General features: G+C 43.3%; 2 protein-coding genes across 6 annotated transcripts in view; both read right to left on the reverse strand.

Moving 5' to 3' along the window:
- Nucleotides 1–15437, reverse strand: part of Agbl4 (AGBL carboxypeptidase 4) — a 1499625-nt gene that overhangs the window by 228052 nt on the left and 1256136 nt on the right. The window lies entirely within an intron of this gene.
- The window catches only part of Bend5 (BEN domain containing 5), a 46785-nt gene continuing 33983 nt past the window's right edge, over nucleotides 2636–15437 (reverse strand). For all 4 annotated transcript variants that reach the window (XM_004663244.3, XM_045149300.1, XM_045149301.1 and 1 more), the window contains 2 exons: nucleotides 10134–10347; nucleotides 2636–3152 (listed from right to left, as the gene is read on the reverse strand). In XM_004663244.3, the coding sequence (XP_004663301.1) occupies nucleotides 2995–3152; nucleotides 10134–10347 (372 nt within the window). In that variant the 3' untranslated portion in view covers nucleotides 2636–2994. The remainder of the gene's footprint in view (nucleotides 3153–10133; nucleotides 10348–15437) is intronic.

Below are 15437 nucleotides of genomic sequence, written 5' to 3' on the forward strand. Positions count from 1 at the left end.
CCTGAATATGGCTACATCTCCAGGCAGGCTGAAACATCTCCAGGCAGGCTGAAATAGTCCATTTCTCCCTTAGGAAATAGGTTTTGCATAGCTCTGGGATCCAATCCATTTCTGCCTCTGCCATCTATAGCATCTCAGGTAAGGCATTATTTAACCCATTCTGAGCCCATTTTTATCAAGGGTTTAAGACACCAGGCACATGACAGGGGCTGAAAACATCTCAATCTAATGAGTGTATAAAACCTCCTGAATTAGAACTGGCTTTCATAATCACATCTTTTTGGCCATTTCTTATTTCATTCTGCCTTAAATCCTAAGGCTAACTGCCATACCTTACATTTGCACATATGGGAGTTCTTTCACATGGCTACTATAACACCTGACCATAACAACTTAAGGAAGGAAAGACTTATTTTGGGCCATGACTGCAGGTCTTTTCAGTACAGGAAGGAATGAGGCAGCAACTCAGATTATGGTAGTAGCAGCATGTGGTCAATGCTATTCACATTGCATATCAGGAAGCAGAGTGAAGCAGGAAATAGACACAGAATATAACCTTTGAAGGCCAGCTCCTAGGTCTCACCTCCCACTTTCTAGAACCTCTGAAAGCAGCACCATCATCTGGAGATCAAGTGTCCAAAGCAGCATGTGGGGAAGAGTGAATATTCAAACCCTAACATTAGTTTATAGAGCTCTTTTCCAGACATTATCAGGATTATACTCCACAATCCTGAACTAGGGATAATTATCAGAGGCCAGGTGATATGCCTGGAAGTGGTAAAGAACAGACTTGAACCCAGGTCCTACAGACTGTTTCAGGCCTATTGTCCCTTACATATACATAGTATATGACACAAAGCACTTTTACATTCATTCATCAAGCATTTTTGTTGTATAAAATTTCACAGCAATTTTCCCCAAGGATCCAAAAAGCACCTAAAAAGCAGGTTTCATATTATGTAACTCTGCTCATCATGCTTAGGGAGAGAAAGGGATGAATGACCTCAATAGTGGCACACACATTTCCAGTCTCTCAACTATTCTATATTATGTCTAGACTATCTTGTGCCATAAAAGGGAACCTATCTTTTATTTTTTTAAGTGACAAGTTCTCATTAGCATTGGATACTCTTGAACTCACTATTTAGTCAAGACTTGCCTTGAACTCCTGACTCCTTGCCCCCAGTTCCCCAAGTGTGGAATACAGGTGTGGACCACCATCCCTGGCTGAAAACCTACATGTCACAAACCCTAATTTACCTTATGTCCAACACTTAGACAAGTTCTGGTACAGTAACCTGTTACAACTGACCTGTACAGCTTGTGAAGTAGGTATTATTATCCTCATTATGATAATGAACTATGACAAAGTTACATGCTTTTCTTTTTTTTTAATCAGTTAAATTATTTTTTATTGTTTTTTAATATTTTTTTTATTAGTTTTCTATTCTGCAAGTAAAGGCAGTTTGGTACCAGAATTAAGCTCATCCGTGACCTACCCCCTCCCCATGAGCCCCTCCTTTTTGAGGTATATGGGTCGTGCATTGTGGAGTTAGCCCACAGTTATTGGCACAATAAATGTCTCTGTACATGCTTTTCTTAAGTTCACACTGTTTGGAGAAAGCAAGGAAAATACCATAAAAGAACATTCACATCTATATATCTGATGGTGAACCTACAGTAGTTCACAAAGGATTATTGAATTTGTTAGTATACTATAAAAGATTATTGAATTTACTGAAATAAAGATCTCTAAATTGTCATTCACCTCCCCTTCTTAGCCTAATAACCCCAAGCTTTTGTTTACTGATCACCAAATTAAGGAATAGATCATTAGAAACACTATACGCCAATGTTTTCCAACCAAAGCCTCAAAATCAGTAATCAAAAGTGAAGTTAATAACAATGGTCAACATTTATTGAGCATGTTACATATTTTATCTCTAGTCTTTATAACAACTCTGTGAGGTAGGCATCTTCTTTTTATGAAATAGGAAGCAGAAACTCAGGGAGGTTATGTTAAGGCCAAACCAAGCAGGGAGAGCCAGGATTAGAATGAGACACATTTGCCCAAAGCTCTTGCCCTTTCCAAAAAGCCACGCTTACTTCATCAGCATTGCATAAAGAAAAGCACAAATCAGCAGGAAGATCGAGTATGGTTTGCCAAAATGTATGCCAGGCACCTCAGAGACTCAGCAACAGAATAAAGAATGAGATAAGAAATTATGTAACCTGAAAGTTCATTTAAGATAAAAGAGAAAATGAACATACTGATAGCAGGCACCATTGCCTCTATTTCCTGGATGCACCCTTGCATGACACCCAACATTATCACCCATATGCACTCCTTTCTTTACAGTGATTGGTTCAAATTATCAGAGAAGCTGCTATTTTCGATCCCAGATCATTGTGAGATAGCTGACTGGTCCCAGATATGCCCTTTGAAGTCAAAGAAAGTAAGCTGCATTTGAGACATCCCTACAGAACTGCCTAGAACCACCACACCCCTCAGAGGCTTTCTATCCTTCACATTGAAGGTTGCCCTTTGGGCATAAAAGGGCCTTCCAGGCCATATGAAATGCCAGTCACCTCCAACATACAGTTAATAAACAAATGAAGGGAATGATTGTCCACATTAAGAATGAATGAAGCTTTATTATAGAACAAAATAGAGGAACAGAGATTGAGGTCCTTGGGAGGTAAAAATATCAGTTCATAGCGCTGCTCAGAGATGCTTTACAGTGCTTGGAAAAGTGCTTTTCCATCCCATAATGAAACCGGCAGTGGTGTCATGCTCTGTAGGTGTCTCAGCAAATCCATTGCCTTCTCTGAAGTAGGAAGTCCAAGTCTGGAACAAGCTACTGACCCCAAAACCCTAATGGCTCCCTGCCTGCACATCGCCATGCTTGATGGCTTTTGATTTGGACGGAACCATTGCCCGCGACACACATGCCACGCAAGGAAAATGCAAAGGCTTTATGAAAAATCCAAAGTTTATTGCAAATTGTATTTTGCTTCCCTTCGTTCTTCATTTTTACAAGATTTATTGATATCCATGATTTTTTCACAGATGTACTTGTTGACTTTGGAGAGTCTCTGTGCAATTTCAGTTTCATCCACAGTTTCTTGTGCTATTCTGTCATACAAACACTCTAAACAGAGAGAAGAAACAAGACAGCCAAGGATTAATGGTGAATTTGAGAACAAACCTTTTAAGAGTGGGTGGGTGGACAGCAAGGATGTGCCTCATCCTGGCATACTTGTAAACACCAATTCATATACTTACATAGTTACATTTTTAAAGTCAAGCCATAAATTATAGGCATACACTGTAAATATCTACTTTAAAAATAGTGGTAAAACACCCATGTGTCTACCACCTAGTTTAACAGGCCATTACTGGTTCCTCTAACACTCTTGATGCTGACTGGCACTCCAAGTAGTAATGTGTGAACATACTTGTTGACCTGTTATTTTAAGAGCACTTGACACTGTCACATAATTAAGATTTGACAAAGGAGTGGGTATGAAATGGTGACTTACTGTGGTGTGATGCCTACTCATGAGGCTTAGGACAGCTACTCTTTGTTGGGGCCTACCATTCACTGTGAGAAACAGAACCAGTCTAATGAAGGGCTGACTAGAGTTAGTTTTTCCTGGCTAGCTTTCCAGCCTGATATCCATCATTGCACCACACTGCTCACCTCATCAACAAGGTCAACAAACTGTATAGTGTCTTTTCAAACTGTAAGGAATACTAGACCTGCATGGGGTTGCCACAGCATTTTATGTTTATCCACTTGTAATTCAGAGACCCTCGTGTCATGACTGACAAAGAATCAATATCTAGTGTATGTTCAGTCAATGAATTTTTTTCCAGGAAAATTTGAAAGTATGTAAGTATTCTGTGTATGAGAGCACCGGGGCGTGGGTAATAGCTATAAAAGGGGAATGCCAATCCAATCCTAAGGACTTGCTATGGAGAATAAGCACCATTTGGTCTTTCCCAAACTAGCCCAAACCAGGTGATCTGCTGAGATGCAGTGGGTTCACACAAGAAGGGATCACAAACACTAACTTGTGCTAATACCTCTACTCACCTGGGAGAGGCCTGAAGCCTGGAAGCAGGGAGGCAGCTCAGGGAGGAATCTGAGGCTCACACTCTTTGCAGTGGTGGGTTGGGCCTGTTTCCTCCTGTCATCTACACTGCACCCTCCTGTGCTACAAGTGTTCTTTCTTGGGTCACTTTTTCCTTCCCACTACGAAGGGCCTTAGACAAAAGTACCTTTAAAGGATTTTAATGGACTCCCATTGTTTCCTAACCACTCCCTAGAAGCCCCTAGATCATCTTGCCTATATACTAGAATAAAAGATGGGGAACTGTCTTTTGCTGGATCTGCCTGCAGTTCCCTTTCCAAGTCACCTTACACATATCACTGCCTTGTTTTACCACTGCCCAGAAGATCTTGGCTCTACTCTTCATCTTCCCAAAATCTGCTCATTCTCTCAGACTTAGCTTTCTTAGAACCTACCAAACTGAGTTAGACAGAAGACCACACTATCTACCACACTCTTCCTCCATGCCCCTGTGGGGTTTTCTATGGAAACACTGATTGTAATCTAGTAAAATCACATCATACCCCCTCCTTGCCAACCCCAGTCTGGGGCACTTGGGCATTTCTGCTGCAGTCCTAGACTAGTAGTAAGCAAACACTCTGATGGTCTTGCTAGGACCTGAGCCAAATCAGGGTTATAGCCTGAAACCAGATGTTCAGACTCAAATGTGGCTGTAACCCCACATGCTGTGCAATTTCTAGGAGGAATTGCTCTGGGATTATGTGTCCCTATACAGAAAAGTAGCATGTCAAACTAGAGAGTCTAAAGAGATTCTTCCATCTCTTACTCTCCAGTTATCTGCAAGATAATAAAGGCAGGAGAGAGAAGCAGAAGACAGGGGGTAGGTGAGGTGGCCCTCAGGAGAGGTAAAAAGAGAAGGGCACAAATGGAGGAATGCTTTGCAAGGGCCCCACAGAATTCCCATAATTCTCATTTCCTAGGGTAGCTGTACTGAATGGCCCCTCAGGTTCATTAAGAGGCTTTTGTTAGACTCTAGTTATTAATCACCTGCAGTTGCTGGGAATGTCTCCCTCTGCGAGGGAGCATTTGAGATTATTGCTTAATTAACAAGGTTTATAACAGCACTAATGTGTCCTATTAAAAAAGTTATAAAAATTAACCAGAATGCAATGCTATGGTTCATTTACAAAACCCAGACACTCTGCAAAAGGTCATTTGACCTTAATAAGGTTTAACTGTCATTCTAGAGCTTGCTGTCAGAGCAAGACTTGGCTAGGTCCTCTTTCAACAGCATGGTCTGTGTTCATCCAACTTTTTGCTAGCCAGTAAGAAATAGCTCTCTAACACTGAAGAGTCCTTTCAACCCTGTGAGTATAAAAGCTTTTGCCATTTTATATAGCAAGTGTGACTAACTGTGAGAAAATCACACAACATAACTACAAACAATGTCAATCCAGCTGGACAGCTTGCATGGGAAGAACTAGCCAAACTCATGGTGGAATATTGGGCTCAAAATGGTGACTGTATGGTGGGAAGGGACACAGACTGAAACCTTCAAAGCCTAGCTATAGAAAACAATAGAATAACATTATACTTGAGTAAGACATGTCACCTCTAGTGACAGCACAAGGCCTAAAACCCCAGATCATCTTGCCTTACTCTGGCTCTGCTCGGCTGTATAACCTTGGATTTCTTTTCATCTACGTGCAGGGCAGGTGTTTCCAGGCTCTAGGGGGTTGGGGTTAAAGATAAGACTCCTAGGAAATAGTGGTGGGAACATAACTGAGACATGCAACTGAAGCCCCCATCAGCTGAAGAAGCTATGGACAGCTGGTCAGAGGATGGGTCCACAAGCAGATGTGAGTGGTAAGCAGCAGGAGTTAGCAAAGCAGGCAGGCAGAGGGGCTCTGACTAATTCAGAGGACAACACTTGCAAATATGACACAGAAATAACATTTGCAAACCTTCCAATGTGAGAGGGAATAGGCATGCTTAGTTCATTCTGCTGATAGAGTCCAAGGGCAGTGTTGCTGAAAACATATAGCCAGAATTACAGCCAGGGACAAGACAGTAAAGGCACTTGTACGGCATGTTAAGCTTACCCTCTAGTTATGAGCACTCTGAATGAGCTGTGGCAGGGTGATAAAGGGACCATATCTAGTTTCAAAAAAAAAAAAAAAAAAAAGATCACTCTGGTAACATAATGAAGAGAAGAATCTAGTGGCTGTTGGAATAGAGGAGGGGACACAGCATGCAGCTGGGCCTGGACTCTGAGAGGGCAGTGGGCATGTAGAGTCATAGGGTTTCAAAGGTATATAGGGGCAGGAGGGATGGAGAGGGTCCCTTGTGGGAAAGCAAAAGGGGCACCTGCTTCCCTGGCTGGTAGTGCTATTTGTAAGGACAACACACAGAAGGGCAAAAGCCTTCACTGAAAATGAAAATGCTGTTAAGCACTGACTGCACAGACCTGAACAAGATGCTCATAAAGCTCAGCTGCCAATGGAGTTAAGGAGGTAAGGGAGAAAGACAAAAGTATGCAAGCAACAGAGGCTGTGCAAAGCCTTTAAATACCATGCTGTGACAAAGAACAGTGGAAGGACAGCTGAAGTGGGGCTGGTGGAGGAGGCCTCTTTGAGTGGGGAAGGGCTCTGAGGGCAGTAGGAGCAGGACCTTGCTGAGGATTGCATGGCAGGCAATGTGGTGCAAGATGAGACCAGAGGAGGCACCAGAGGCCAGCTCAGTGGGCATCTACCCAGGAGGAGCAGATTCTAACCAGGGATGCAGCCACAGAGGAGCAATGGGAAGAGAAATCAGCTAAGGAAAGTATGGTAGGGTGAGAAAGGAAAGGGTTGAAGACAGGTGAGGTATAGGAAAAGAAGTCCACCCAGGAGAATGGGGAGCTGAAAGGGGGGGGGTGTAGGGGGGAGAGGAATCCTGTACATGCTTCGGGACTGACTTATGGTAAAAGAGGAGGAGAGAGGAGCCCCAGATTTGAAACAAGGAAGCTATAAGAGACCTCTTATTGACAATAAATAGAGCAGGATTCAGGAAGTGAAAGGCAAATGGCAGGGGCATAACTAGTACACACACAGTGAGGGTAGATCCATCCTTCAAGAGGCCTGGATGTGCAAAAGAAGAGACCTAGCAGTAGCTGGGTGATGGGAGTGGCCTCTGCCTGTCTTTCAGGCGTTTGCAGTTCCAGTGTGTAAACCATGTTGGGAAGTAACCAGGAGAGCAGGAACACAGCTGCAGAACATGTGCTGTGGGGGGGGGGGGTGCAGGAGAAGCGGGCAGATCCTACTGGGAAAGCCGCACCAACCTTGGCGAGGAACACAGGCAAGTCTTAGGTGTGCTAGTTCAAAACTGAAACTCCTTAGCTTTTCTCTGAGACAGAAGAAGCAAGGCCATCTTTTGAAAGATATTTTTTCATGTTCAGAAACAGAAGAGAAGTTTAAAAAGGGCTTGGAAAATGGGGGTGGATTAGGGAAGGAAACACAGAGAACTTGGCAATGAGTCTGTAGTGGCTTCAAGCCATAGAGCAGAATCAAATCTTCTCAAATGTTACACTTCTATAATCCAGACAGCCCTGACTGTCATAATAGGTATAGCATACTGATTCAGACCAGTAATCCCAGCACTTGGGAGGCTAAGGCAGGTGGACTGCCATGGGTCTGAGGCCAACAACCTGGGCTACAGATTGAGACCTTGTCATAGAAAACCAAATTTAAAACAAAATACAACAAAAGAGGTCTATTTTCAGCCAAGGAGGCAAAACATGGAAAGAAAGTGATTTAGAAAAGTCACACCTAGCCTGAAGCAGGGTTGGCACACAGGTCTCAGTGTTGTGTTTCATTGGTTCAACCCTCATTCCCTGAATGCCAGGCAGCTCTCTGGGCAATAGCGATGTGGGAAGTCAGCTATAGTTTCCTGTCCCAGAGGCAGACAGGAGAGATGATTCCATACCAGGATGTAACAAAGGTAAAGAGTCCCTACAGTGAAGGCATCTGAAGCCTGCTGAGTCACATTCCAACAAGTCTAGCAGAATTAGAGGTCTGCCATCTGTCAGGACAGGCAGGTTCTCTTTCCAGGATATAAGACCACCTCCTATATCAGGATGCACCATTTCAGACACCAGCCAGAGAGAATAAAGTTTATCCTTGATTATCTAAAAATAAGTGGCTGCCTAAATTAATTAATCATAAGCCAGCTAGGAGGAGAGGCAGCTGTGTTACAAGCAGAAAAGCCCCCAACTAGAGTCCAGGTGTACGGATTTGAATGCACCCTCTGGAACCTCACAGTGTAACCTTAGCTTGGTCCCTTAATGTCTGTGCCCTGCCACCTTGATCTAAAGAATATAGGTCTGCCCACTTTTCTCCACTTCTCCTGTTCCACTCTTAGCCCATGGCAGTGCTGGCTCTTATGGTCACCTCTCCATCTGACACCTCACTGCCTCTGTACTGAGAACAGTGAAACCAACCTGCTTATCAGGGCGTTCATGTCCCTGTACGACTAACTCACCCAGCTCCCTGACTACTCCCCAGTCTGCAGTCACCTCTTCCCTTGAGCTTCCAGCATGCTGGTCTCAGCACTGCACTTCGTTCTGTCTGACGAGTGCTCCTCATACCTTCACAGGGTTGCCTCTTCCATACCCAGCTCTCATCATGGATGTCACCTACCTGAAAAGGCCTCATTCTGATCATAGCTGAGCCGCCCTTTACCCTCCCACATCACATAATGAAGCCTCAATACCTGACTCTGTCTATTCATTTGTGGATGTATTTGTTCTCTGGCCCCAGAACCTGCTCAAACCCTAGGATCTGCTTGAAATATACACACCAACAGACCAAACCTTACTTTCTTCATAAAAAAGTATGGCAGAACTTAACACTGGGAAAATAGTAGTTAGAAACATAGATTTTGAAGCCAGTTCTGCTGCATTGGACTTCTGCCGCTACTGCTAGCTATTAGGACCTGGAAAAAAATGATTAATTGCCTCTGTGACTTAGTTTCCTTTCTATAAAAAGGGATAATAGTAGTAGCCATTAGCAAAATTATTAGGATACATTAATATGCATATACGACAGAATCATTAGTAAAGCAGAATGACATAGTAAATACTTAAATAATTAGCAATTACTATATTCTCACTATCCCCTCTAGTGCACTATCTCTTTGCTTTGTGTCAACTGCATAGTAACTATTTTTCTGCTCATCTTCATCCCAAGACTTATGGGCTCCTTGCATATGTTTATTGTGTCTTATCCTTTGCGAGCACAAAACCCAGGAGAGGACCTGGCAAAGGCAAGAATTTAGCAAAAAGATAGAGACAGGGTGGAAGAAAAAAGAAAATGAGAAGAGGGAAGAATGATGAGGAAGGAAAGAGGAAAGGAGAGAAATAATGGAGGGAGGAAAGGAGGCAGGGAACAAGGGAGGGAAAGAGGAAAAGACAGAGAAAGAGAAGGAATAGAGATCAAGGAGTACAGTATATAGCCTTATCTTTGGAAGACAAATGACTCCTGAACTGCCTGTCTTCACAGGCACCAGAAAGGAAGTACATTCACTGGCCGTCATCTGGTCTCTTATCTCATTAGCTGTTCCAGACACAAATCTAGAAACGTAAGAAGTGACCTCAGACTTCACCTTTACTGCTTTCTGTACCACAGTATTCTTCCTCCATCTGCATACCTTTGTTCAAAATACACCTGCCTCTTGGATCTTGCCATACACACCTGAACCTCTGTGTCTGATGTATCCTTCCAAATGTTATTCAGTAATCCCTTTTCCCTGGAATTCTTCACTGACTTTCCAGCTGAGGGCATCCTCTCTCCTGAGAACTCCCAGCATACCATCAGTCCCTCTTTTGTGTTACTCCTTGTACTGTGTTTGTGTCTAAGTCATTGCTCTATTCAGTGTAAACTCTATGGATGTATGCTCCTATGTCCCTGTGTCCCACACAGGGCCTGGCATTCAGGGGCTTCAATTAGTGGTCACCGAATTGAGCTGTGCCTACTACATTCCTGACACAGAAAGAATAGAATGCCAGTCATTGTGGTTACCTCTGACAATGCTTAATTTATGAGGCGAGAGGGGTGGCTTCGGAATTGCATCCTTCTTTTTTTTTGTGGCGACTCCTGTGACACTTCTGTTTTTCAGAACATCTGTTCCCCAAATCATGACTGCCAAGTTCTTCGTGTACTTGGAATCTCCTTGGGTTACTTGTAGCTGGTGCCATTTTTCCTCATCAACCCAAATCCCGCTTCCCAGATGGACCTGAAAGAGAAGAACATCACACCTGTTTAGTCCGACAGGGGGGAAGCTGAGGGCTGCTCTTGTCCTTTAAAGCACTGCTGTAAAACTGTAAGGGACTCACATCATAGAACAACAATGTCCTTCTCTGGATCCCGTAGTGAGGCAGGCCTTGTTCTAGTGCTGACTTCCCTATCTCAAATCTGCATGGCAACCCTGCACAGAAAGTGTTAGGATGGTTCTTCTTTTTAGATGGAAACTACAGGTAAAGCAAAGGAGAAGCAACTTGCCAGAAGTCACTCAACTTAGTGAGTGGCAGAGCAGGGAATCTCAACCATATTTGTGTTACCATATGTCTACTCTGAGCTTGACTGAATCTCAGGACACACATGCTCACCCTTGCTCTGTGTGATATTCTAGAAAGACCAGTGTCTCTCTAATGTGAGCCTCTTGACATGGTGGAGGTTTCATGCAGAGATTACCTAGCTATAAAAATCTCCAGTGCCTGCGCCCTTTTTCTGAGATCACATGATTTGGTGTGCCTTAGGCATCAGTAATTCTAACTCAGAGCAGAGCTAACAACCTCTGGCAGGTGGCATGAGGTGAGTAGCTGCCCAGCTCTGCCATCAACGAGAGTGCCATGCAAGCCCTTCCCCAGCTCTGAGCTGCCGTTTCCCTATCTATGAAGTGGGAGAGTTGGATTTCAACTCAACGTTCATCCTTCTGGCTCATGGCATCTATGATTTTAACAAATTAAATGCAACCACAGTGTGTCCAGTTTGCTGCTGGTAGCATACAGAGCCAGTTAATCACTGACTTCACTCTACTCCCCAAAAGTCTAGCAATGTACTATAGCCTTTAAATGCATTCTCCTTTCTGGCCCTTACAACTTGAAAACTGCTTATTACCATGTTAATCATTAACAAAATAGTTTTGACTTTTACATTGCCATTTCTGTTAGCATTTGCTGTCTGTTATGGCCTTGGTGAGATGAAGAGGAGGCAGCTGCTAATGGGCTGAACATTCTGAGGGGCCTGATAGAGCCCTGCCCAAGGTCCTTGTTTCAGAAAGGCCCACAGGTCATCACCATGGCTTGGATGGGGGACGTCTAGGCAGAGGTCCTGGTCTGAGAGACCATATGCACATTCAAATTGAAGGCAGAATACAAGACCATTTGCTCAAAACTGACTAAAGATGCTCTATTGGAGCTTGGCTTATGAAGGAAGGTGGGCACAAAGATGGGCAGACACATCATCCCATAACACTTTTTCCTTCACCAATTACTGAGGTTTTATAACTATCAAAAAGAAACAGCAGCAGCAACAACAACAACAAAATTGTTACCCAGCCTCCTCCTTATGTTAGTAAGTAGACATACTGCCAGTTGGCAACAGCTAGTTTCACCTCTCTTTGCTCCAAAGATCACTTTGACTATGATGGGCGATCAGATAACCATATGCACCTGGCTGCCCCTCTGTGCTGTGAACTTCCCTATTGCACACCACTTTGGCTCAGAAGATAAGCAACCCTAGGGTGAGATATGCTGCTTGGAGCTGGCTAGGCAGTGTGGGCAGTCTGTCCCAGGTAGACAGGCATGCTGAGGACAAGATTCCTGATGCACCCTGTGTCCCTTTGTGGCATTCCACACAAGCTTCCTGGTGGTGGGAAGAACAAGTAGCTTTGCATTAAATTCTTAAACAGAAAAGCTTGGAGGCAGAAGACAGTAGCAGTTTGTAAATACCTCTATCTCTTTTTTACTCTGAGCCCAATTTTCTATCACTTATTATAATATTAATAATCATTATCAGTGCTTTTCCTGACAGGGTCTCATTCTGTAATCTAGCTTTGAATTCACTCTATTCCTCCTGAATCTGTCTCCTGAGTACTGGAATTATAGGTGTGCACATCCCTACCTACCTTAATTTATTATTCTTAAGATAAGATGACAATCATTTAAACAAATGGTCTAGAAGAGAAAGGAGACATTAAGATGTTTTGAGTATCTATAAAGAAATTAATTTACAAACTCCTTATGATTATTGTAAGAGATGAAAATCGGTAGAAATGACTATTTTTTTTTTAACAAATGTGAACAGAGATTCAGAAGATAAATTTGCTTTTCCTAAGACATACAATCAGTCCATTTTAAAATCAAGATTCAACCCCACCTTTCCTTTACTCAATCTCTTCCCCTGACCTCACTTTGGGCCTTTTCACCCCCGTTAATCTATTCTTCTACTTCCATATATACAATACCAACCTATTAGGTACCCTCCTCCCTTCCTTTCTCTTCCCTTTATATCTTCTTTTTAACTTACTGGCCTCTGCTACTTAGTTTTTTTCCTTCTCAGCTAATCAAAATCTAAGAGGATGCAAATAAATCATATGGAATCCTCCAGTTTCGGACAATGGAACACTCAGGAGCCATAAATCATTGTTAGAAAATTTTCAATGCCAGAGATGGGATACCTCCAGTGAGTTGTTGGCCAGGGAGGTCCCTGAGGCCCCCAAAACATTATAGGCCATTGCCAAGGCCCTTGGTTTCCCACCAGGAATCAATGGTAAGACCCTATTGCTGAAGGTTCCACATACTTGGGCTGCAAGGCCACTGAGAAATCCTGCTGGACCTGAGCTGATAACATGTAGACCATGTAGACCAGCTGACAGAAAGCTAGAAGAAGCCATTCTACATGCAGTTCAATGGGAGAAAGAGATACCACCAGTGAAGATACTCAACAGTGGACACTGCAAGCCTTATAATTGGCCAGCCAGGCCAAAGGGGCCAACAGGTGCAATAGTGGCATGTCTGTCATGGTGGAAACCAATTGCCCTCCAATTAGACTGGAGGCCCACTCCATGGGAAGGAATACATCCTTGATACTGAAAACTTAAAACAGGGGTAGTCATGAGATCTAGGGGTGTAACATCTGCTGATGTCTGGAAAAATGTATATACTATGCTTATCAAACTGCCCAGCAAATACTTCTCTTAATATTTATCCCCTTATATTAACACTACACTCACTTTGGATAGAGAATCTTCTCTTTTCAAATGGCAGTGACCTTGGGATGACTCAGAAGGTATCATAGTGCTAGAAAGAAGTGACTGGAGTACTGAGTAACATCTCGATCACACCTTCCAAGGCTCAAGGTCTAATGTGGAAGAGGTGGCAGAAAGAATGTAAGAGCCAAAGGAAGGGTAGGACTCCTTACAATGTGCTCCCTCCAGACATAAAATGGCCTGGATATCCATGACCTCATAGTGCCTGACACTACCTACACAAGACCATCATAAGAGGAGGAAAAGATCATGACATCAAAATAAAAGAGAGACTGATTGAGATGGGGAGGGGATATGATGGAGAATGGAATTTCAAAGGGGAAAGTGGGGGGAGGGAGGGTATTACCATGGGATATTTTTTATAATCATGGAAAATGTTAATAAAAATTGAGGAAAAAAAAAAGATTCAACCCCAAATCCACGTGACCCACCTCATGCTACCCTGGCCCTGGGCTGCTGCTTGAGGTTCACAGTGGCCCGATGGGGTTGAAAACAGCAGACCTGACACACCACGTCTCAGTTAGGTTTCCTTTGGCATTCTCTGTTCTCCAGAACACTTCCTGAATCAGTCCCCAGTGCAGTGCATGACAGCAGTCAGGCAAACTGGAAAAAACCAGAATAACTGCCTTTTTGCCCCCAGTGCTCCCTTCCAGCCTACCCTGTAATCACAAACATTAAGTTGCCTAAAACATTGCTTCCTGGCTTTGACTTGATAACCTCATTAATCTTTCAACTCTGCATTTTTATGCCAACTTTTTGGAATTTTGAATGTCTCCCTGTTTAGTATTACCTTAGCTCCAACTTCTTCAGCCTCTCTTCAAAAGTTGACGAGGGCTTATCTCCAGGCTGTCACTAAGGCACTAAGCCCATCCCTCCTGAATGCACCCACTTCCTCCGTACAGCACCACATCTGAAAGAGGACAGCTTGGGCGGTGCCAGCCCTGGGTGTGCATACTGTCTCTGCTACCTGCTAGCTGGATAACATGGGCCAGTCACTGTACTTCTTGGACACTTAATTTTCTCAGCAGTATAGATTATCCCGTAATTCAGAGTTGACTTGAGTATCTAAATGAGATGAGCTGAATTTAGTCAAAAGGGTCCTATACAATTGGTAACTGCTATATCCTTGGCTTTTTCCCCAACTCATATCTCTGCTCATGTACACCCCTGCTAATATTTCTAGCCCCAGTCCACAATTCAGGGATTAAGTGCTACAAGGCTAAGCTCCATCCCTTCTGAATTTCTCATTCACAGCTTTTACTACCCAACTTAGTCCTTCACAACATACTCAGTGTCCCCTGCACAGTGATCAGGAACACACAGCAATTTGAAACTGATGTGCATATTTAACACATTTTGATGGCTCTGGGTTTTTAGCTCTGGTGAGCTTTTGTTCCTTAGAGAAGACAATATTTTCTGGTATCCATCTGGGCACAATGCCAATTATAACACAGAAAGAAATGACCATAGTTATTGGCCCTAGGTAAGACCAATCACAGGTCCATGCTGGGCTTGGATTTAGAGGTCAGAACACTTGGGGCACCTGGAGTCATGTGCAGCACAGGAACTCAGCAGAATAGACTACAATGAACCAGCACTGGCTTGGGAATGAGAAAGTCTGGCTTCCAGTTCTCACCGACCTCTAATAGCTATACAATTGTAGTGAGCCCTCTCTGAATGTGCTTCCCCAGTCACACAATGTAATCATTAGATCATTTAAACTTATATGGTCTTTGCAGCTTTCTTATTCAAAGAAGGTTTTCTGAATTTATTTTTTGGTCTCTCCCTCTCTCTCTCTCTCTCTCTCTCTCTCTCTCTCTCTCTGTGTGTGTGTGTGTGTGTAGAGTATGTGTGGTATAGTGTGCAATGTAATATGTGGTGTGTGTGTGTGTGTGTGTGTGTGTGTGTGTGTGTGTGCGCGCGCACACAGGTGCAGAAGCCACAGGAGAATGCCAGCTATACTTCTTTTCATTCATCCATCTATATCCTTGAGATGAGTTTCTCACTCAACCTAGAGCTGCCACTTTTTTGTTCATTATTTATTTATTTATTTG

The sequence above is a fragment of the Jaculus jaculus genome, chromosome 5, assembly GCF_020740685.1.
Source record: "Jaculus jaculus isolate mJacJac1 chromosome 5, mJacJac1.mat.Y.cur, whole genome shotgun sequence".
Taxonomy (NCBI): domain Eukaryota; kingdom Metazoa; phylum Chordata; class Mammalia; order Rodentia; family Dipodidae; genus Jaculus; species Jaculus jaculus.